The 24,102-nt window shown below is 38.6% G+C and overlaps 1 protein-coding gene across 1 annotated transcript in view; it reads right to left on the bottom strand.

Annotated features, from left to right (window-relative positions):
* Gmds (GDP-mannose 4,6-dehydratase) overlaps positions 1-24,102 on the bottom strand; it is a 536,488-nt gene that overhangs the window by 302,745 nt on the left and 209,641 nt on the right. Inside the window, exons 5-6 of the mRNA XM_038334108.1 lie at positions 4,128-4,320; positions 3,013-3,117 (exon numbers count right to left, since the gene is read on the bottom strand). Of these exons, the coding sequence (XP_038190036.1) occupies positions 3,013-3,117; positions 4,128-4,320 (298 nt within the window). The remainder of the gene's footprint in view (positions 1-3,012; positions 3,118-4,127; positions 4,321-24,102) is intronic.

Genomic DNA, 24,102 nt, shown 5'->3' on the forward strand with positions numbered 1-24,102 from the left:
AGTAGGACTACTGAACACAACTGACTCTGGCACTAACTCCTGGAAGATCAGTTTGTTCTCTGAAAGAAACCCACTGCAAGTTTTCTAGATGTCTATTAGATGTTCCTTAAAGGCTTAGACAGTAAATATTTAGGGTTTTCAGGATACAGGATTCTAGGGTATGAATACAGCCATAAACAACATATAAAGTTATGAGAATGATTGTATTCCAACTAAACTTTGTTTACACGCATGCACACACACACACACACACACACACACACGTGAAAGAACTGGACGTGGTTCATAAAGCACAGTTTGCCAAAGTCTGGTCTTTTACATTAAAAAATAGCAACTTTTTCAATCATAAGCCACCATAAAATGTTACGGTACAGTCAAAAGAGACTGCCAGCAGTTTTCAGAGGAAGAAAATCTTATTTCTGACCAAAATACATCAGCCTGAGTTCTTGTACTTGGTGATTTGTGATTGTATCTCGGGTTAGGTTGACATTTTCCACCGCTCCATCAAGCAAAACGTGTGTCCCCTGTGGTAGTAGGTTGCAAAGCTAAAATGAAGTCACCTTCAGTGCCATCCTAAACTGTAGCTCCACATATTAAGAATTTTAACAGTGCATAATGCTCTTCAAAGTACATCAGACTGAATCAATACTACAAATAGTCTGTGTTAGTTTTAATTATTGCATGTGTGGAACCATTAAAATAACATTTATTAAAAACTCTCCTATAAATTTTTACTGTTTTCTAATTCTGATATTCTAATTTTAAGTCAGTAAAGTTTTATTGAAATAGGGGATACTCATTCTTTCTTTAAAAATATTTATCTAATGTCTATTACCATGATGGTATGTCTTCAGATGGTAGAGCTGTAGAAACACGATGTAGTCCTCCTATAAGAGAGTTTCAATCTGGCACTAATGACTCATTAGAAAACAATGCTTAATCTTTAAAAAAATTACTTTCATACTAAATTTATTTTAATTTTAAGTTTTAAAATGCTATGTATATTAGATTTCAGAAGTTTTATCAAAGCTAGTATTAATATAAATTCTATTTTTATTATTTGAATATATAAATTGGGTTTAAAATGGAATAGTACTGATTTCTGTATATATAATAAAACAATAAACTGGTTCATATTAGAAGGTCAAGTTTTATTTAATAATCTTTTTTTCCCGTTTTTCAAGACAGGGTTTCTCAGTAGCTTCTGCACCTGTCCTGGAATGCATTCTGTAAACCAGACTGGCCTCAAACTCACAGAGATCCACCTGTCTCTGTCTCGAGTACTGGGATTAAAGGCGCTCTCACCATCGTCCAGCTTCTTTAATAATCTTAATGTGGAAAACCTTTTGATAATTTTTATATTAGTCTCTTTATATATCTGTCTGGCTATCTGTGTTTGTGTATATATGCACAGGCAGACATGAGTATGTCATAGTATGTGTGGAGGCTAGAGGACAATTTCTGAAGGTCAGTTCTCCCTTTCCACTGTTAGTTCTGGTGGATCAAACTCAGGTCTAAAAGTTTCTAAAACAAGAGCCTTCCCCTGCTATTAAGATGCCCAAGATCAAATCTAACAAATATTTAACAGATACCCAAGACATAAGGGTAACTATCTTTGCAGATTTGAAAACATAAAGAGAATGTCTGGGCATTATAATAGTGACTCCAGTGGTAGGAAGCTTAATATAAATGAGGAAAGGAACTCTTTCTTTACCTCTTATAACATTTAAATTTTTTCTTTGAAATTCATAAATATTATCTCTTAAAATTCAGAAAATAATCAATATAGAAGAAAAGCCTTCATTTATAGGGTGCAAATAGAGGACTGGCAGAAGCATAATATTTAAATTGTCTTTTTATTGTAAACCTAAGAATGCTTTTTCCTCTCTTAACCTGACTTAGAGCAATTAACATTTACATTTATGTTCTGTGTGTGGTAGGAGAAATGGGTCAGATTGAAGAGGAAAAAAAAATACAGAAACACAAGAAAATATACAAGCATGTTTGTGCGAAGAGAGACTGCATTACCCTTGCCAGGAATATCCAGAACACAAAACTAATTAAAGAAATGATGAGTATGTGTGTATTCAGAGATGACAGGTTGGCAATCATGCCTTAACAACCCATCATGGGAACTGCTAACTTAAGCAATTATAAAATAAAAATATGTGATGCTAAAGACACCTTTATAAGCCTGTCACTTTAATCTTTCTCTATGACTTGTTGGTTTAATTAGGTGAGTATGTAGTCATATAAAATTTCACTGAAATACTTATAAGTATTACTAGTTGTTGGGCAAGAACCAACATTTAATATTGGGCTTCTTATTTATTCTCATACTCTAAGACTAAGTGACCATTAAATGTAATAAAATGTTTCTGATTTAGATGACACAAATAAGTTGTACTTTGTAAAGACTGATGTTGTGGGTTCTATTCCCCTCAGAACACACCTGGCGTGTTAACATTTCTCGTGTTTCACTCGGTCAGAAGAAGGGTGGGAGTACAAGTCTTCTCACTGAAAACCTAATGCTGATGGCAGAGAAATTATATGCCAATAGTCACAACGATAACTAAGCTGATGCAAACAAATACAACTTTCAGGAAAACAAATAAGCAAAACAAATAATGCTTAAGGACTTATTTCAAATTGCTTTTAGAATACATTTGAGAAACAATCATTTCTGGTGTCTCTTTAATATAAAGGGAAGATACTTAATTTTCAACTGGTTGAGTCTAGGTAAACAGTAATGAATGACAGAAACCACCAGCAGTTTATTTCCCATACTTGGGTTGAAAACTACTAACAAAAACAGTAAATTTGCACACAGTCCAGCCTTTCACAAAGAATTTTAAAAGTTCTTATAAATTAAAGCTGGATTTATATTTATTTACCACATTTATAAGAGGAGTAGACATAAACTTTTCAATCTATAGAACATTAACAGACTATACATACACCATTCTCTGTTGGTAAAGTCTAAAGCCCTCCTTTGAAAATGCATTCACTCACCTCTTCTAGGACTCTCGTGATTGAAGAGAATGCCATTCACTGCAAAGAGATTATAAGCCTCGCGGAAGTTCACAACAATCCAGTAGGCATAGAGTTTGGCTGCACCTGTTGGAATAATTTGTTAAAGACAAAGTTTACTCTAAAGGACTGTGCTTTTCATTCACCTTAGACGAGAAATAACTGACAGAGTATTACTACTTATAATGCATCAAAATGGCTAATATGAACCACAATCCAAAACACAGTGTGCCAATTAATCATGTGCATTAGAAATAAAACTCTTTCCTTTGTAACATTCATAATTCTTTTACCATCTATTTATTCAATTATACTATAGAATATAACAAGTTCATCTTTCTTAGCTCTATTTCACTGTGTCTTTCACTGTGTCTGTCTGTGTCTCCCCCACTCCCTCATGTACACATGTGAGTACACGTGTGTGTATACACACACACACACACACACACAAACTTTTAGAAAATTAGAAAGAAGATATTTGGGATTTTTTTTTTCTTTTTGAGACAGGGTTTCTCTGTAGCCTTTGGAGCCTGTCCTGGAACTAGCTCTTCTAGACCAGGCTGGCCTCGAACTCACAAAGATCCACCTGCCTCTGCCTCCCAAGTACTGGGATTAAAGGCGTGCGCCACCACTGCCTGTCGATATTTGGGATCTTAATATTGTTTTTAAAATGTTATCATATATATCTTTCATGAATTTCTTAAAAATGTGGTACATATAAGTGTGTTTTTTCCTCCTGGGTTTGTACTCAGAGAAATTTTCATGGGGAAAAATAAAAAACAAACAAAACAAAAGCTCATTGCTCCAGCACAATCTCTAAACAGCTTAGAAAAAGAGTCATATTGTGTCTAATTTCCATTTAAAGTGATCTGTGTAGAAAGGTTGGATGAACAGAGATTGGTGAATGGGGTGCTAATCCACCTGGAGGCAATGGCAATAATGCATACAGTATGTTTCCCAACAAATCCAGCCACTTTAGTCTATAAATGGCAATCTTACACCCAAATGACCAGGTATGACACATATACAGAATGAAAGCAGAAACATCCCCACAGCTGCAGAGAGCTTTACATACAGCTGGGCACATGTGTCCTTACCATATGGTGACCTCGGATAGAAAGGTGTGGTCTCTTTCTGGGGTATTTCCTGCACTTTTCCATATAGTTCACTTGTTGAGGCCTGGTAGAACTTCACAGAATTTATAAGGCCACAAGTCTTAATTGCATCCAGAAGCCGCAAGGTGCCAATTCCATCAACATCTGCAGTGTACTCTGCTAAGTCAAAGGAAATCTACAAAGAGAAGGAAGGTGGAGATGAGTGCACCTAAGGCCATCAGTGAGGGATGCTGGCAAGGGTGACAAGCACAACAGTTTTACAACCTGGCATTTTATGATAGTAGGAAGAAAGTAACTGTTATTTTGTAACAGAATTTCCAATGTGGATATCATCTCTTTCCAGTATCAAATAGCTGGAGACTACGTCAATATCTATTCAGCAGTTGTGATAAACATTCTAACACCCTTGCTTTCCTCATCATTACCTGTATCCCTGGGAATCTTTGCATGATGGGGCAATGGACTATGCTTCAAAAGGTATTCATTAAAAATTCAGCTTAAACCAAATTCTTGTGGGTAGGGGTCAGGAAAGTCATGGTTTGAATGAGCCCCAGTGGATGTTTGTGCACCAAAGGCTCAGAATATATACTTTTTAAGAGCATGTACTTTATACCATAGCTTACTTTTTTTTTGGTTTTTCAAGACAGGGTTTCTCTGTCACTTTGGAGCCTGTCCTGGAACTAGCTCTTGTAGACAAGGCTGGCCTCAAACTCACAGAGATCCACCTGCCTCTGCCTCCCCAGTGTTGGGATTAAAGGTGTGTGCCACCACCACCTGGCCATAGCTTACATTTAAAAGGACTCTTTTGCTTTTGTTTTAAAAAATAAGGGCACAAGAATAATGGTGGTATTTATAAAGTATATGATTTTATTTATTTAACTGTACAGTAACAGTGGATGTAACAAAATGCTAATGCTTATATGAACTAGTTTCAAGGAGGGTACTGAGATATAATTCAACATAGTCCAGCTTTTCAAAATGGTTTTTAAAAGGAAAGAGTTTTGTTCTTAGTTAGGTTTGTATTTCTGTAATAAAGAATGATGTGGAATGTCCTTTTGTATATGTGTTGCTTTTATTGGTTTATAAGCCACTGGCTTAGCAGAGTAAAGCCAGGCGGGAAATCTGAACAGAGATATATAGAGTACACAGAGTCAAAGAGATGCCATTAAGCTGCCAAAGGAGAAAGTTGCCAAAGCATTACTGGTAAGCCACAGCCTCGTTGTGAAACACAGATTAATATAAATGGGTTCATTTAAGATGTAAGAGCTAGTTAGGAATACACTTGAGTCATTGGTCAGACAGTGTTGTAATTAATATAGTTCTATGTTAATATTCGGGTCTGGATAGTGGAAAATAAAAGCACAGTCTGTCTACAAAAGAACATAAGTAAAAAAAAAAAACCTGGGAAGGAAAGAATTTATTTGGCTTATACATCCCAATCACAGTCCATCACAGAGAAAAGACAGGTAAGGAATTCAAGGCTGGAACCTAGAAGTGGAAACTGAAACAGAAGACACAAAGTAACACTGCTTACTGGCTTGATATCTATGTCTTACTCACCCAACTTTCTTAAAGAACCCAGGATCAAAAGCTCAGGGTTGGCACTGCCCACGGTGGGCTAGGTTCACCCATATCAATCATTAATCAAGTAAATAACACTACTGATCTGCCTATAACCAATCTAATGGAGGCATTTTCTCAATTTGGGTTCCTTTCTAAGAAAACTTTAGTTTGCCTCAAGCTGATAAAATAACTACACAGGACCACGTGATTTCTAGGTTTATTTCTTAAATAACTTCTATAAATGATAAGTAAATGAACCTTATTTTAAACCTTTTAGAAAGATGAGGTTTTAAACCTTATCACTGTCATATCATTGTAGTATGAATCAACCTTAGTCTTCATGTGAAAAACCTCTCAAAAGGGTAAGACCATTCATTATTTCCTGGCCACTGAATATCCCCTGAACAGAAGTCATGGTTTGTACATGGGTATATGGCACTGTCAAAAGCTAATCACTTGCTCAATAAGAACTCTACCCTCTACATCCATAGCATCTGTGGCTATATGTAAAGTTAGCGGGCAGCCAGAAAATTAAAAAGAAAAACTGTGTATTTCATTCACAATGTTTAAAAAACCACAAAAGGAAAAAGTAAGACCATTTTAGACCCCAACCCATTGTGTGTGTGTGTGTGTGTATGTGTGTGTGTGTGTGTACATGCATGTGTGTGATGGATAAAAACATATATGAATGTAGACATCAGGCAGAGTCATAAGGAGATGTTGTATCTTCGTTTATGGCTACACACCTTATTCTCTGAGGTAAGATACATCTGAAACTCTTGTTTTGAACTGTCCCTACTAGGCAGCAAGTTCCCCAAATCTGTTGATCCTTATTCCCCAACACTAGTCTTACAGTAGACATAACCATACCTAGATTTTATATAGGTGCATGAGATTTGAACTTAGGTCCTCTTGCTTGCAAAGCACATCTTCTTACAAACTGAGATATCACTCCAGTATTTTATTGTATTTTGACAGGGTCTCACTATATAGACCTGATTGACTTGTTTACCAGGCTAGCCCTAAATTAACAGCAATTCACCTGCCCGTCTCCAAGTGCTGAGATTAAAAGTATGTGCCACCATTCCTAGCCCATTTTATTCTTTTTATATAACACTTTATAGAGATACATAAAATGTACTATAAAATGGTTTACAGAGTTGCTATAAAACGCTCCATTTTAAAGTTCACAATTTACTGGTTTTCATAATTTACAGCATTGTGCAATCATCATTACCATTTTACTTCAGAACATTCTTATCACTCCCAAAACACTCTGCAGCTATCAGTAGCCATTTCCAAGCTCCCAGCTCCTATTCAGACCTGGACAATCACTGATCACTCTTCTTTTCCTTTATCTATTTACCTACTGTAAACATTTCCTAAGAATAAGAGTACATAATATGTGGGCTTCTGCAACTGGTTTCCTTCTCTTAATGTTTCCATCTCTCTTAGATATAGTTACCTAGGTGTACAGGTGCTGGAATATGTGGTAATACCATGTTTAATGATTTCAAAGTTGCCACTCCATTTCACAGTCTCCTCACTCACTAATACAGATAAGGGTTTTGATCTCTCCACATCCTAACCAGCAATTTTTGTGGTCTTAGTTTATAGTTATACTTGTGGTCTAAAGTCTTTTCTCACTGTGCTCTTGATAAACATTTTTCTCGGACTACAGACACTACAGTCTTATATACTTAATGAGCATCAGTAAAGGTTGAATCCTTTGCCCATTTTTTTTAAGATGCACTCCTCACTGGACTGTGCACAAGTCCCCTGCCAGATACTTAACTTGAAAACTCTTCACATCCTGAGGGTTTCCTTCTCATCCTTTTAAACAGTGGCTTATGAAAAAAATGTTCAATTTATTGATTTTCCTTTGTTATGTATGCTTTTTGTGTTATATTTTGAATAAGGTAAAATTAATATATACTCACATATTATATTCTATGTTTATAAATTAGTTCCTTACATTTATTTTTATGATTATTTTATATTAATTTTGTGTTTAATTAGGGGTCCAACTTCATTATTTGCAGATGGAAATCCAATTGTCCCAACACCATATCTTTGAAAAGGTTATTATATTTCTGTTGAATGGTCTGGACACAGAGTGTTTTGTTCGCAGGAAAAGCCATGGTCCTAAGTTGATTGGAACACATACTGAAAGGCCTCAGGACAGGAGTGTCAACAGCTTTATTGAAACAATAACAGTGTTATTTAAGTCCACAGTGTTGGGCAGATATCATTCTAAGCAGTTTGAATGAACACACGACGCAGATGGAAGAACAGGTAAGCATTTCATCTGAAACAGAGAGCGAACAGAAAGCACAGAGTCATATGGTAAATGTAACATGGAGAACACTGCACATGTGTTCTACTCTCAGTGAACCAAGTGTCCCTGCAGATTCTGTAGTACAGGAAGGAAACTGTTTGACTTGACAGAAACAGTGGGACACCACTGAGAGGACATACTCATGGAAAAGTTTTGAGGTTAGGATGATGGCAGCACATGCAGCAGAGAATGATGGGGGAGGATGGCTGCCTATCAGCAATTTTAAAATATTTTTACATAATTTTTATATAACTCCATGTAAAAGAATGCATATATTTGGTAGTCAAAATTTTGTAGAATGAGGTTAGTTTATAAAGACAATTGTTTAAAAAGTACTTTTGAACAAAAAGTAACAATTAAATGTCTACACCAGTCATAACGGTACTTTACAGCTTCAACTTTAAAAGGTTAAAAGTATGGTTCTCAAAACATTAGAGTTCTGGAGAGTTACAGCCTATGGGCCAATTCTGGCCAGCTGCCCACTACGAAATAAAGTTTTTTTTTATAGGACACAGCCACATTCACTCTTTTACATGTTTTCCATAGTTTTTCTCATGCTACAATCTCACTGGGCTTAATGAATTTGTTTCATAGAATGAGATTCTCACAAAGTTTAGATTATTATCTAGCCCATTATAGAAACAGCTTTATGATCTCTGAATTAAAACTATAGTTATACCTAATAGCCAAAGGAGGTGGTTTAAAAATTACTGTTTCTTTCCTATATTCTCAACACTGGCTACAGGACTTCCAATTTGAGGACTGCCACCACCAAGCGCATTATCTACCATACCATAATCTGCCATACCTACTGCACACCCAAGTGCAGCAAATGGTTTCCACTGGAGATTATAGGGCTTCTTGTGCTTGAGACATAGGATGTGGGCATCATAGTACTAGCTCAGTGAAGACATAAATTCAAAATTAAAATACACATATCTTTAAATTTTGACTAGAGTCATAAAAAAGAGCTGCATTTTTTAGAAGTGTGGTGACTGTGAGCAGCATCTTACTGGTAAAGAGAACAAATAAATCAGACTGCTATAAAAGAAAACAACATAGGGAAAAACCCATGTCTACCAAACACTGCCCTAACTCTCTTTCTAGAACAGCTCTTCATCTGCTTCCTGGCCTAACGTTATTCCAGATCTCCTCACACTCCACTGGTGGCAACCTTCCAGTTTGTAATGCTGTTCTAACAGGTCCAGGACACCTCTGCTCCAGGCCCAGGGCCTGTGTGCATGTTTGGGAGAATTAGCTTTTCTCCTACCTACACTCTAGGCATGTGACCACATCACTAACCATCTCAGCATCACTATGCACACAACTCCAAAGTCCTAAGTTTGCTTTGCTTACTTTGCCGAATACCACCTTAGTTAAACTAATTCAAGATGTTCTTCCCAAAGCTCTTTGTCTCACTGTTTCTCTCTCCATATAAGTGGTAATATCTAAAACAAAGCTTAGGATTTATTCAACTATTTCCTCCCTTCATAGTTATCAGAGATCCAAGTCTCCTCACCACTTCATCCTAGCTTCCCAATGTTCTCTTCATGGAAACTGACAAAGTTGTCTCAACCCCTTCAGATGATTCTCTCCCTACTCATTCTAGGAATGATTAAGTTGACCTCTCTGGCCATCTTGCTGTTCTTACATTAAGACTAGCCTGTTCTACTTAAAGTCTTTCCTCTGCCTCCCCTGCGAATGTCTCTTTGTATCTTTCTAGTTTGGGTTTTTTAAGACAGGGTTTCTCTGTGTATCTTTGGAGCCTGTCCTGGAACACACTCTGTAGACAGGCTAGTGTCAAACTCACAGAGATCTGCCTGCCTCTGCCTCCCAAGTGTTAGGATCAAAGGCGTGCACCACCACTGCCTGGCACCTTCAGGTCTCTTAAGCCCTCTAACATAATGGTTATCCTAAGGCTGCAACCCTTTAATATAGTTCTTCGTGTTGTATGACTCCCCACCATAAACTATTTCTGCTGCTACTCCATAACTAATTTTGCTACTGTTATGAATTAAAATGTAAATATCTGATATGCAGAATATATTATATGTGACTTCCCACAAAGGGTTGAGTACTGCTCTAAAGGAAGCCAACACTAATTCCCTATATATTTATCTACAATATCATTTCTTCTTTGCAATTGTTTTTCTGTTTGCTTATTTATTACCTAGCTGTGTATATGTAAGCTCCATGACGACAGACTTGTATCTTATTTGCAATATCTCATATATCTGCAAAGTATTTGAAGATGGTATACAAATTAACAACATACATAAATATCTACTGTGGGATAATGTTTTCTCACCCTGGAAAGATTTGTCACTTGTAATGGTTTAATAAAACGCTGACTGGCCAGGAACCAGACAGGAAGTATAGACAGGATGACAAGACTAGGAGACTTCTGGGAAGAGGAAAGACTCAATCCGCAGATGTCACTCAGTCGCCAAGGAAACAAGGCATGTAGAAAATGAGGTAATGCCACAGCCATATGGCAATACATAGACTAATAACAATAGGTTCATTTAAGATATAAGAGTTAGCTTGGACTATGCCTGAGCCATTGGTCAAACAGTGTTGTAATTAATAAGGATGTTTGTGTGATTTTTCGTGTATCGTAAGCTGGGAAACCAAAACACAGTCTACATTTACAAAATGATGCTCAAACGTTTGACAAGAATTTCCACTGAAAGCCCGAGAAAGTTAAAAAAAAAAAAAAAAAAGGATTCTAGACAGACAGAAGAACAGAGTCAAACATGGCTTCTTGGTAGCAGCATTGTCTGAAGTAGGCTCTGGCAGCAAGCAGAGGCACAGATCCTTTAACAAAGGCTTCCTGACTCATCATTAACAATAAAAACTGAGTAGCTCTTTTAAGAGGCCCTGCCACCAAACCTTTAAATGGTGTTTATAAGCAGCTGGTAGCATGCCTCTTGGTCGTGGCATTGACCTGGAAACTCCACAGAGTTGTGGGAAAAAAAATCCTGCCAGTATCTCCACCATGAAACTAGACTCTCAGAAAGCTGAGAAATGGGGTGGAGTTGGCCACCAAAGTTGCACGTTTAATCTTAGCCATATCACGTAGCAAATTAAAAACTCATGTGGTCAAAAAAAGATAGAGATATACAATAAAGCCATATTCAGATAAAAAACTCTAATGGTTTACAATGTGTTTAAAAATATACATAGACTTCGGAGAGAAAAGAAAGGGGATAGAGAAAGTCCTTTAAAAAAAGAAATAGTATAAAGTATCTTGGGGTAACTCTAACCAAGGAAGTGAAAGATCTATTTGACAAGAACTTTAAGTCTTTGAAGAAAGAAATTGAAGAGGATAACAGAAAATGGGAGGATCTCCCTTGTTCTTGGATTGGGAGGATCAATATAGTAAAAATGGCAATTCTACCAAAAGCAATCTATAGATTCAATGCAATCCCCATCAAAATCCCAACAAAATTCTTCACAGACCTTGAGAGAACAATAATCAACTTTATATGGAAAAACAAAAAACCCAGGATAGCCAAAACAATCCTATACAATAAAAGTACTTCCGGAGGCATTACTATCCCTGACTTCAAACTCTATTACAGAGCCACAGTAATGAAAACAGCTTAATATTGGCACAAAAACAGGGATGTTGACCAATGGAATCGAATTGAAGACCCAGATATTAACCCACAAACCTATGAACACCTGATTTTCGACAAAGGAGCTAAAAGTATACAATGGAAGAAAGAAAGCATCTTTAACAAATGGTGCTGGCATAACTGTATGTCAACCTGTAGAAGAATGAAAGTAGATCCATTTCTATTACCATGCACAAAACTCAAGTCCATATGGATTAAAGACCTCAATATTAATCTGACCACACTGAATCGGATAGAAGAGAAAGTGGGAAGTAGTCTACAACACATGGGCACAGGAGACCACTTCCTACGTAGAACCCCAGCAGCACAGACAATAAGAGCAACAATGAATAAATGGGACCTTCTGAAACTGAGAAGCTTCTGTAAAGCAAAGGACACTGTCATTAAGACAAATAGGCATCCTACAGACTGGGAGAAGATCTTCACCAACCCCATATCAAACAAAGGTCTGATCTCCAAAATATATAAAGAATTCAAGAAACTAGACTTTAAAAGGCTAATTAACCCAATTAAAAAATGGGGCATTGAACTGAACAGCGAATTCTCAACAGAAGTTCGAATGGCCAAAAAACACTTAAGGTCATGCTCAACCTCCGTAGCGATTAGGGAAATGCAAATCAAAACAACTCTAAGATACCATCTTACACCTTTCAGAATGGCTAAAAATCAAAAACACCAATGATACCCTATGCTGGAGAGGATGTGGAGTAAGGGGAACAGTCATCCATTGTTGGTGAGAATGCAAACTGTGCAACCACTTCGGAAATCAGTGTGGCGGCTTCTCAGGAAACTGGGAGTCAACCTACCTCAGGACCCAGCAATTCCACTCTTGGGAATATACCCAAGAGATGCCCATTCATACTACAAAAGCATTTGTTCAACAATGTTCATAGCAGCACTATTTGTAATAGCCAGAACCTGGAAACAACCTACGTGCCCCTCAATAGAAGAATGGATAAAGAAGGTGTGGCATATAAACACTTTAGAGTTCTACTCGGCAGTAAAAAACAATGACATCTTGAATTTTGCATGCAAATGGATGGAAATAGAAAACACTTTACTGAGTGAGGTAACCCAAACCCAAAAAGAGGAATATGATATGTACTCACTCATAAGTTGATTCTAGCCATAAATAAAGGACATAGAGCCTATAATATGTGATCCTAGAGAAGCTAAATAAGAAGGTGAAGCCAAAGAAAAACATATTGTTATCATCCTGCATATTGGAAATGACCAAAATTGCCGGGCAGGGGTTGGGAGCACGGGGGTGGGGGTGAGGTGGGATATGGGGAGATGTGGGGAGAGAAGGAGAGGATGGGGAGAACTTGAGGGAATGGGATGGTTGGGATGGAGGAGGGGTTGTTGGGGGAGCAGGGAAGTATATATCTTAATTATGGGAGCCAATTTAGGGTTGGCAAGAGTCTGGACTCTAGACATGTTCCCAGATGTCTATGGAGATATCCCCAGCTTGTTTATTGAGCAGCATTGGTAAGGGTGCCTGAACTGGCCTTGTCCCATAGCCACACTGATGATTATCTTGCATATTACCATAGAACCTTCATCTGGTGATGGATGGAGATAGAGACAGAGACCCACATTGGAGCACTGGACTGAGCTCCCAAGATCTTGATGAGGAGCAGAAGAAGGGAGAACATGAGCAAGAAAGTCTGGACCGTGAGGGGTGCGTTCACCCACTGAGATGGTGGGACAGATCTAACGGGAGATCACCAAGACCAGTTGGAATGGGGCTGATGGAACATGCGATCAAACCGGACTCTTTGAATGTGGCTGACGGTGGAGGCTGACTGAGAAGCCAAGGACAATGGCGATGGGCTTGGACTCTACGGCATGGACAGGCTCTGTGTGAGCCTTGTCAGTTTGGATGTTCACTTTCCTGGACCTGGGGGGAGTTGGGAGGACCTTGGACTTACCATAGTGTAGGGAACCCTGAGGGCTCTTTGGCCTGGAGAGGGAGGGAGTGGGGGTATGGGTGGAGGGGAGGAGATGGAAATTTTTAATAAAAAAAAATGAAAAAAAAATAAAGAAATGAAAACACCAAAAAAATAAATCTTTAAAACAAAAAAATAAAAAGAAATATGGATGGATATGGTGGCATACACCTTTAATTCTAGCAACTGGGAGGCAGAGGCAGGTAGATCTCTGAGTTTCAGGGCAGCCTGGTCTACAGAGTGAGTTCCAGGACAACCAAAGAACACAAAGAAACCCTGTCTCAGAAAAGCAAAAATTAAAATTAAAAATTAAAGAAATATTTTTTTAAACCATGTAAACATGGAAAATATATAGAGTCTGAATACTGTAGGTTATTGTGTTTTCTTTGAATTGCTTGACTGCTGAGGAAGGAGCAACAGCTGCTAAAAGACTTTTGATTATAAATGCTTCTGGATTAATTCAACCTATATATTTTAAAAATGCCTAAACTCAAAATTTAAGTCAAAAGATATGTTATATTGGAGAAGAGGTTTTGCTTTTGTTTCCACAGGAAATGAGAGGCTGTTCTCAGTTAAGAAAAATCAGGTTTGATTGAGGAAGACCCTCTGAAAGATATCTGATAGGAGTAGATGACCCAGATGATCCAATGCTTCTGAGTACCTCTGCTGCAGTTCCTCTGAGTTCTACATCCAGCCTCAAGACTACTTGCTGAGATGATCCAGCTTCAAAGAATACTCTAGTCAAATTTGATCATAATCCTAAATTTTCTTTGGGTTCCCATAAGATTATCAGTGCCCCCAATCAGCAATAAGTAGCCTAAAAAAACTATGCCCATATCCCCAAAACTGGATTATGGGTGTTTGTCTTTTATGGATAATAGTCAGGAAAAAAGAAGCTAAACAAAAGAGATTAGATTCACAGTTCTTGTTTTGAAAAGAAAAAAAGGGGGAAGTGCTGTGGAATAATGCTTTGTACCCTGTAAAAATCTGTCACTTGTATTGGCTTAATAAAACAGTGATTGATCAGGAGCCAGGCAGGAAGTATATGCATGGTGAGCAGACTAGAAGAATTCTGGGAAGAGGAAAGACTTAATATGCAGATGACAGCAAGCCACTGAAGAAACAAGGCGTATAGAAAATGAGGTAATGCCACAGACATGTGTAAATACATAGACTAATAGAAATGGGCTAAAATAAAAAGAGTTAGCTAGGAATATGCCTGAGCCATTGGCCAAACAGTGTTGTAATTAATACAGATTTTTGTGTGATTATTTGGATCTGGCCATCCAGGAAACAAAAGCACAATTTTGGTTTACAAACATCAAATTCACAAATAAAAAAAATAAAACCACAAAAACTAGAAGAAAAGGAAATTGAGCAAGTTCAACAGGAAAGCAATTTCCATTAAAGCAAGAAAAAACTATGTAAAAAAATGATGAATGAGGATTAACCTTTCAGGCCCCTCAACAGAAGATGGCAATATGGTGGACTTTGCAGACAGACACATTTGTTGTTTGCCTCTCCAGCCCCTTCTAACTCCATGGCTTTTAAGTTTGACCTCCTCTGACCTACCTAGAGGTACCTCAGAGTCACTGTAATTTCTGCTCTCTGTTCAATCCTCCCTTCTTGTTTTCCTAGATCCCTGTCTGAATCTGGTTACCTGGAATTGCTGATTTCACCCAACCATCTCTAGAGCACTGTGGCTAGGGCAGTCACTACACTGGACTCTGGACATCCTTCAGCAAACTGGCCTGCAGGCATCCTAAAATCAGTTCTGTTGCGGTTTGTTTTTCTGGTTGTTTCCACTACACAAAAGCATATCTGTGATAGAGATATGAATAACTTACATTGGTATGGATCTTGGTTTATTAATATAAGTTTAAGGTCAATCGTTATATTTAAATTTCTGCTCTTGATTGAGGTGTTGTGATTGTGTAGTTCATTTAAAAATGTAATGTATAATTAAGAAATATAGGTTAATAGATAATCCTCTATAATAGTTAAGTTTGTAGTCCTGTTAGATTTTCTAGATGTAGAGAGAAGTATTTCAGATGGATAGGTATTCTTCAAATCTTTAGAGACATTCAGAATATGGCATTAAAATGTTTTAAAAATTTAGGACTTTTCATAACAGTGAGACATGGCCATTTGGGCAAGAAACTGTTCTTGCCTGGACTGCTGCATAAACTGGACATGATGAACCCACAGAGAGATGACTGCTGAACTTGACTAAAGGTGAGATGATCCTTCAGGGTTCCTGCTTCATGAAAGAGTCTGTGAGACATTTTGCAGGATACAGAAGAAAGTGACTGAACTGTCCTTGAAATCTCCTGCTTCGTGAAAAAGTCTTCCGGATACTATGGGCCTTTAGGCTGAAAATAGATGCCCAACGACACAAAAGTTCGGGTGACTGTCCAGGCAGCGAGATGTCTCTATCAATTCTGAGTTTTGGAAGTTGTTTATAATGCACTTCCAGTTTACACAGGTAACATTACATCCTTCTGAAGTCTTTGGTGGAGTTAAAGAATTTATAGTCATAATTTTCCTTAGTTATGATAAAAGATAAAGTATAAATAAAAATTGTAACTGTAATTCTTGCTTGATAAATGTTTTGTTATGTAATTTTACAATGTTAAAGTTAAAGTCTTCCTTTTTGTTTAAAAAAGAAAAGGGGAAATGATGTAAGAGTTCCTTCTGTTTGTGTGTTACTTTCATTGGTTAATGAATAAAGAAACTGCCTTGGCCTAGTTGATAGGGCAGAACTTAGGTAATCGGAGAAAACAGAACTGAATGCTGGGAGGAAGGGCAGAGAGAGAGAAGCCATGGATCCTCTGCTGGAGATGGATGCCGGTTAGAATCTTGCCAGTAAGCCCCAGGCACGTGGCCATACACAGATTAATGGAGATGGGTTAAACTAATATGTAAGAGTTAGCCAAGCCGGGCGGTGGTGGTGCACGCCTTTAATCCCAGCACTCGGGAGGCAGAGGCAGGCGGATCTCTGTGAGTTCGAGGCCAGCCTGGTCTACAAGAGCTAGTTCCAGGACAGGCTCTAAAAGAAAAAAAAAGCTGCAGAGAAACCCTGTCTCGAACCCCCCCCCCCAAAAAAAAAAGAGTTAGCCAAAAAGAAGTTAGAGTGAATGGCCAAGCAGTGTTTTAATTAATACAATTTCTGTGTGGTTATTTTGGGTGTAAGCTAGCTGGGTGGCTGGAACAAACAAGGGGCCCCTCTCCTTACCTGTTACAGAGAGGCTCCTAAGAAATCTCACTAGAATGAATAAGAAGCTTTTAAGATTGAAGTTTAGTACCTAAGGCCAAATGACATCATTATACAGCTAATAATAGAACAAACCACATATGGAGCAAATTCAACTTTAAAAGTCTCAATGGGGAGATAGCTCCGTGGACAAAGTATTTGCCATGCAAGCTTAAGAACCTGGCTCTCGCTTCAGCATCCACAGAAGAAGTGTGGGTGCAATGGCCCTTTGCCTGTGATACCACCACTGGAGAGGTAGAGAAGGGATTCTTGTGACTTGTTGGCTAGCCAGTACAGAAGAATCAGTGAGCTCCAGGTTCAGTGAGAGGTGGAGAGTGTCAGAGGATGACACATACACACACATACGTGAATATACACACTTCAATGGACTACTTGAAATTTTCTAATTCCATGTCATCTCAGAGAAAGTGATTTGTCTGTAAAAGAACTCAATGTAGTAAAACAAAGCGAAAAGACAAGAAAAATGCTTCCTCTAACAAAAGTTTCAAGAGAATCTCATGATGCCTTGTTTGGAAATGTCTCAGACCACACAAGTAGTTGCAGTGTGCACTGTTTACAGCTCCTCTGCCAGAGAAAGTTATGAATCAAAGAGGGCAACAATAAAACATTGCTTTCCATCTTAAGTTAGTTTCTATTAAACAGGAGTAAGTAGGGATAGCTAGCATTTACTTAATATATGGGACCACATACAAATCTTTTGCCAGGGCTGGTAGTCAAGCAGGTGTGGGTCTGACTATGTGGAGAATAAGGCCTGGTTACAGGAAACACAGGCTAGGAAAACAGAACCTGCCTCCTACTACCCTGCTTGTTCTGTTGTGGGTGTGGATGAATAAGAGGCAGGAAAATGATACAAAAGGAAACTGCAGGGGCTCCCTGGTGAGAGGGTTACAAATTGTGGCCATGACACTGAGACTTAAAAATAAAAATAAAAAATTATGGAGGAAATAGCCACATATGGAACTGGATATGATGTGAAAGCTGTTCTAGTAGCAGCAGTGACCTGTGGGGTTGAGGATTAAGGATGAACAGCATGAGTAAAAACACATTGGCCATGCATGTTTCAGTAGTGGCCATGTGTCAGGATTGGAGAGCCCTGGGTTTACATATATGTGAGTAAATGCTATTCTGTAGCATTCTGTCTATGTGTCTACAGCTTATCAAGGGGCGCTGGAGAGACTATGGCTGATCAGAAGGCAATACCAGTTGAGCATGGCTTACTCACTGTGTGCTGTTTTCTCAGCCTACACTGAAATTCTTATAGCCCAGATAAAAGCTTACAAACCACAAATAATTTTGTATGATATTTTTCTTACCTTGTTGCAATTACAGTATTGTTTAAAAGATTTATAATTACATACTTATAATTTATAATTCATATATTTATAATTACATATAATAAAATATGAACGTGTTTCCAACATCATATGTTAATCAAGCAGTTATAAATTCCAACCAGAAAAGTGGTCTCATCTGCTTGGCCTTTCTATACTGCATCTCCCCAATACTAAAATCATTATTCTAAATTCTAAAATCTCATTGAATCCTACTTTTCTAAAAGTCCCTCAGAGATTCCAGATAAAGTTCAAATATCTCAGTTTGGTTAATTGAAGTCAACAAGAAAAATATGTGGCCATGCTTTAAGGCCATAACTTAACACTGCCATTCCTAAGCACATAATAATGAATTTAAATGGAGAAACTTAAAAAGAATTGGCTGTGTAGCCCTGACTCTAAACAGCAGAAGCTAAGGAAACAAAAAGCTATAAACACATTAGAATCTGGATAGGAATTAGCCAAGGTGGGTAGCAGGACATCATGGCTCAAAGTGCCAGGCTTTAGTAAGGGCTGAAGTAGATCGTCTAATGCACAAAGGCAGAATAGTTATGAATGCTTTGATCTATCTATCTATCTATCTATCTATCTATCTATCTATCTATCTATCTATCTACCTACCTACCTATTGATGGGATAGGAGTCCAGTGATACGCCCAGGCAGTTCTGGATCTTCTGGGTTCAAGTAATCCTTCTGCCTCAACCTCCAGAGTAGTTAGGAAAATACACATACACTATTGATTTAATATAAACCTAAATGTTTCAAAGACACACACACTACCATTACCACCACTACTACAAAGCATATAAACATAAGCACACATACAAACAACAAAAACACAGAAATAAGTATCCTTAGACAAAGCTTCAGGTAAGAGTCTGTTCTAAATGCCTGTTTTTACTTAAGGTGGAGGCACACAGTACAAAGTGGGTGTGGGTCAGACTCTCCTACAGGCTATGTAGTCATACACTTAAAATGTACAGAACTGAGAGTATAGATAGAGTGGAATAGAGGAAGGAATTAGCTGGATACAGACTCCTAATTCTTTTCCTTTTCCTTTTGGTGATGACAATCACCGAACCAGGGCCTTATTCTTGCCAGGTAAGTGATCTTCCACAAAGTAATATTCCCAGAACACAAGTTTCAAAAAGTGACATCAATGTTAAGAACAATAATCAGTAAGCTCTGTAATTAAAGACTGATCTAGAAGAAATAAAACTTCTAAAAATGATTTTAAACTTTAAACTTGCTCTGTAGACCAGGCTGACCTCAAAAATCACAGATATCTGCCTGTCTTTCCCTTCCAGGTGCTACAGTTAAGGAATGTGCCACCATAGCTGACTAGAAACAATTTTTAAAACAGGCCAAAATGAAGAGGAGATATCTTGCATATCACCATAGAACCTTCACCTGGCATTGGATGGAGAAAATGACAGAGCCCCACATAGGAGCACCGGACTGAGCTCCCAAGGTCCCGATGAGGAGCAAAAGGAGGGAGATCATGAGCAAGGAAGTCAGGACCGTGAGGAGTGCGTTTACCCATTGAGACAGTGGGACAGATCTAACGGGAGACCACCAAGTCCAGTTGGAATGGAACTGATGGAACAGGGGACCAAACCGGGCTCTCTGAATGTGGCTGACGGTGGAGGAGGACTGAGAAACCAAGGACAACGGCAATGAATGTGAACTCTACAGCATGGACGGGCACACTGTGAGCCTTAACCTTCACCTGGCGATGGATGGAGATAGAGACAAAGCCCCACATTGGAGCACCGGACTGAGCTCCCAAAGTTCTGATGAGGAGCGGATGGAGAGAGATCATGAGAAAGAAAGTCAGAACCATGAGGGATGCGTTCACCCACTGAGACGGCAGGACAGAACTAATGGGAGACCACCAAGTCCACTTGGAATGGGACTGATGGAACATGCGACCAAATCGGACTCTCTGAGGGTGGCTGATGGTGGAGGCTGACCGAGGAGCCAAGGACAATGGCGATGGGCTTGGTCTTTACGACATGGACGGGCTCTGTGTGAGCCTTGTCAGTTTGGTTGCTCACCTTCCTGGACCTGGGGGGAGTTGGGAGGACCTTGGACTCAACATAGTGTAGAGAACCCTGATGGCTGTTTGGCCTCAAGAGGGAGGGAGTGGGGGTGTGGGTGGAGGGGAGGGGAGGGAAGGGGGAGGAGGAGGGGAGGGGATGGCAATTTTTAATAAAAAATAAATAAACTGGAAAAACAAACAAACAAACAAACAAGAATCAAAATCAATTATCAGAAACAAAAACATAAATCAGCAAAGCTCAAGTTATTAGAACTGAAAAATGGGACATAACTACAAAATATATCCAATCGTTGCTCAGCAAGAAAAGATGTCAAAGACTCCTGTGCTCTTCTGAACCACAGCTTCCAGCAAAAGCATCCACCAGCAAAAGCAGGCCAAAGCAGACAAGTCTGCTGAAGAGAAAACAAAGGGAGGAAGGGTCCTCAAGGGGGAAAGAGATGGGCTATGAAAACTGGGTTTGGCCTTTGAGAAAGGTGGTAGAAATTTACCAGTGCTGAAATGTGCTGTGAAGAAGATAGGCAAGTTAGAATTTGTACCTGGCTTGAAGTGTTTTCCTGGCATTTGAGAAATGGGCACATTTCCACATTCTAAATGGAATCACTTTGTTCTTTCAGGACTTCATGGTGCTCAGCCTGGTACAGTGGCATATTTATGACCGAATAAAGAATGGTTCTAGAAAATGAGCAATTGCCTAGAATTTCAAGTTTCAAAATTTATGTATAAGAACCTTGCTTCTTTTCAAGATTTATTACAAAGAGTTGAGGTCTTAAAGAACAGGCAATGCGTGACTGTTATTCATGACTGAGAAAATGACCGTTCCTGGAAGTTTACTAAGGTCAAATGAGAGTTTACCACCCTCTTTCCCTACTACAAGATACTCCTGACTTTTTTTCAAGATTAACTACCCAGATAAGTGGCAAGGCAGTATGACTGGTATAAATGCACATGGTGCGCGCGCGCACACACACACACACACACACACACACACACACACACACACACACACACACACACACACACAGAGTCAGACTCAACAGGGACAAACTGATGAAACTTATGACTTTCCATGAACAAGGACCCATAACTTATATTACATAGTTCTTGCTCACTCAATAAACATTTATGGTGAAATTCCCAATGTCATCATATTGTTCTAGGCATCAAGGCACATCTGAAGGCAGAAAGAAGAGTCATGGTCCTCTAGAAATATGTTCTAGTGTAAAAAAATGAACAATACAAAGCAAGAATTTAAGTAAATTTGGCAATAATGTACAGTATCTAGAAAAATAAGGCAAAAGAGTAGGGAATATGGTATTACACTTTGAAGTGAAAAATCCACTACTATAAAAATTAAGCATAATAATAGCAAAGTATGAAGCACAAAAGTAACAGCTGTAGCAGGGCCAGAGCCACTGTAAGCACTCACAAGCTATGGGCTGGGCACTGGGTCACCTTTCTCAGAAGCACTCTACCACTTCAAGACTGCTATTATATCTATTTTATATCTGTAAAAAATGAAGCTTAAAATGAAGAAACTTGCCTCTGGAACCACTGATAGGTAGTAGAACCGGAATTAACATGAGAGAAAAACAATAAAAAAGAAACAGCAGAATCACTGCCAATTTATACACTCTGGTAAATAACATTTTCTACTGAAGCATACTTCCTACAATGAGCTAGACATAGTTAGCTGGTGGCCTAGGTTTTCTGTGGGATAGGATATAAGCAGTATGGTATAGAAAAGATAATCCAGGTACAGAACACGCAAGCAACAACAGGAGGATGTTTTGAAGCAGAGCCTCACTTGAAAAAAACCATGCTGACAGTACCAGCCAGAAGGACAGCCCAGGAAGCTCAAAAGAGACTAAGGGGGACTTCACAAAACGAGTGAAGAGAGGCATAAGCTCTGAATTTTCTTACATTCCTAAGAATAAAAAATGATAAAAATGTTTCAGAGTGTTTACTCATGTGACAGACTTGCATAATGTAACACTGAGAGATATGGGAGCTTAGGAAATTCAACCAGTACAATATGGTGGTTAAGACAGCGTTTTTCGAGAAGGATTTTGTAATTAAAGAGGAAGAAGAAGTAAATGGAGCTGGACAGGCAGAACCCTGGCGCTACAGACCTGTGAGGTGGTGGTGGGAAGCACAGCAAAGGCAGTGTGTAAAAAGGCTATGCAAGCTCCTACAAAGAGTGGACCAGCTGCTGCTCAGTGGTCAGACTAGAGAGAAATAGAAAGAGGACCAAGGATTGCTCTGGAGGAGGAGGGTCTCAGAGGTCTCCAAAAAAGAAAGAAGAAAGGCTTTTGGGTTTTTTTTTTTTTAAGACTTTTACCTTCACTCCAGAGGGAAGCTTTGTCTTTAAATCAGTGAGAAAGGAAACTCACAGTAAGCATGGAAGAACCAGGAGACTGTTTAGTATTCAAAAACTAAAACAAAAAAAACCCAGTGCTCAAATACCACTTCTCCCAGGACTTTTCACACAAAACTGGGAAGAAAGAATGGGAGACAGACAGCAAGACAGGTTTCCATGGAGAAAAAGGGGGCTAGACAGGTGCAGTGGGTAATAGCTACTCACCAAGCTTGAGGAGGCCCCTATTTGTCTGTCAGAGTCCAAAATGATGAGACATTTATAACACAGTCAGCTACTTCAGCTGTCCAGTAACTAGAAGCACTTATTTCAGCAGGAAATGAAATGACTTTCCAGATATTTGAAGGTCACAACATTGAGATCTTTCGATGTTTATATTTCTAAAATTCTCCCTACTATCTAAAGTAGCAGAAATAGCAGAGCACATGACTCCTAGTGTGACAAGGCTATGGCTGTAAACATTAATAACTAACACTAAGACTGCAGAAAGATTTATGAGCTTTCTCCCACACCGAGGGCATGCCAAGCTCTGTACTGAACCATGACACAGAACATACAGACCTAGTGGCTCCCTGAGTACATCTGCCAGGCAAGGGTAAGTGTGCCCTGAAGCTGAGATCTGTCCTCAGAGCCACAGCATGCTTGGCTCAGGCCTCATCATATCCCTACAGCCTCACATCAGGGAGAAAGGTTAAATGTACAGAAAACTTATTGAATAAGTAAAATATAAAGAAGGCTATTTGTGATAAAGAGAACACTAAAAGAAACATAAAGAACAATTACATTTTGGAGGGAAAAATTCTGAGTAAAAGCAATCTATGGAAGTACCATACCTTCCAGTGAAGAATCATGACCATAAATGTCCAAAAATCTATACTCTTGTGGATATTAAAATGTAAGTATATATGTTTAGGATGATTTGGGCAGATCAAACAAAGAAAAAATAGGAAAACAGAAATTCCAAATATGCCAGTACATTTAAGGCTAATTCTTCCAAATACATGCAAAACCAATCAGCAAAATCAAAGAATTTAAAAATCTAATGCACTGAGTTAGTTATTTCCTTCTCAGTTTTAAGATAAAAATATAACAAGACAGCAGTTTAAAATATTGTACGTATTGCATATGGTTTCCTATATTCTGTTCAGTAGTAAGCCAAACATGATAGAAAATATGCCAGAAATCAATGTCTACATAAGGACCAGTGAGATGGCTCAGCAAGTAAAGGTTCATGCCACCAAGCCTGAGGACATGAGTCCAATCTGTAAGACTCATAGAGGAGACAGTCAACTGTCACAGGTTGTTCTCTGGCTTCTACATGTAGTACCCAAACATGCACACACAATAAACAAAAGTTTGATGGTGGAGCTGGGCATGGTGTCCAGTGCTCAGTGAAGCTAATATAACCAGGTTACTTTGGTTAA

Source organism: Arvicola amphibius, chromosome 6 (genome assembly GCF_903992535.2).
Source record: "Arvicola amphibius chromosome 6, mArvAmp1.2, whole genome shotgun sequence".
Classification (NCBI taxonomy): Eukaryota; Metazoa; Chordata; class Mammalia; order Rodentia; family Cricetidae; genus Arvicola; species Arvicola amphibius.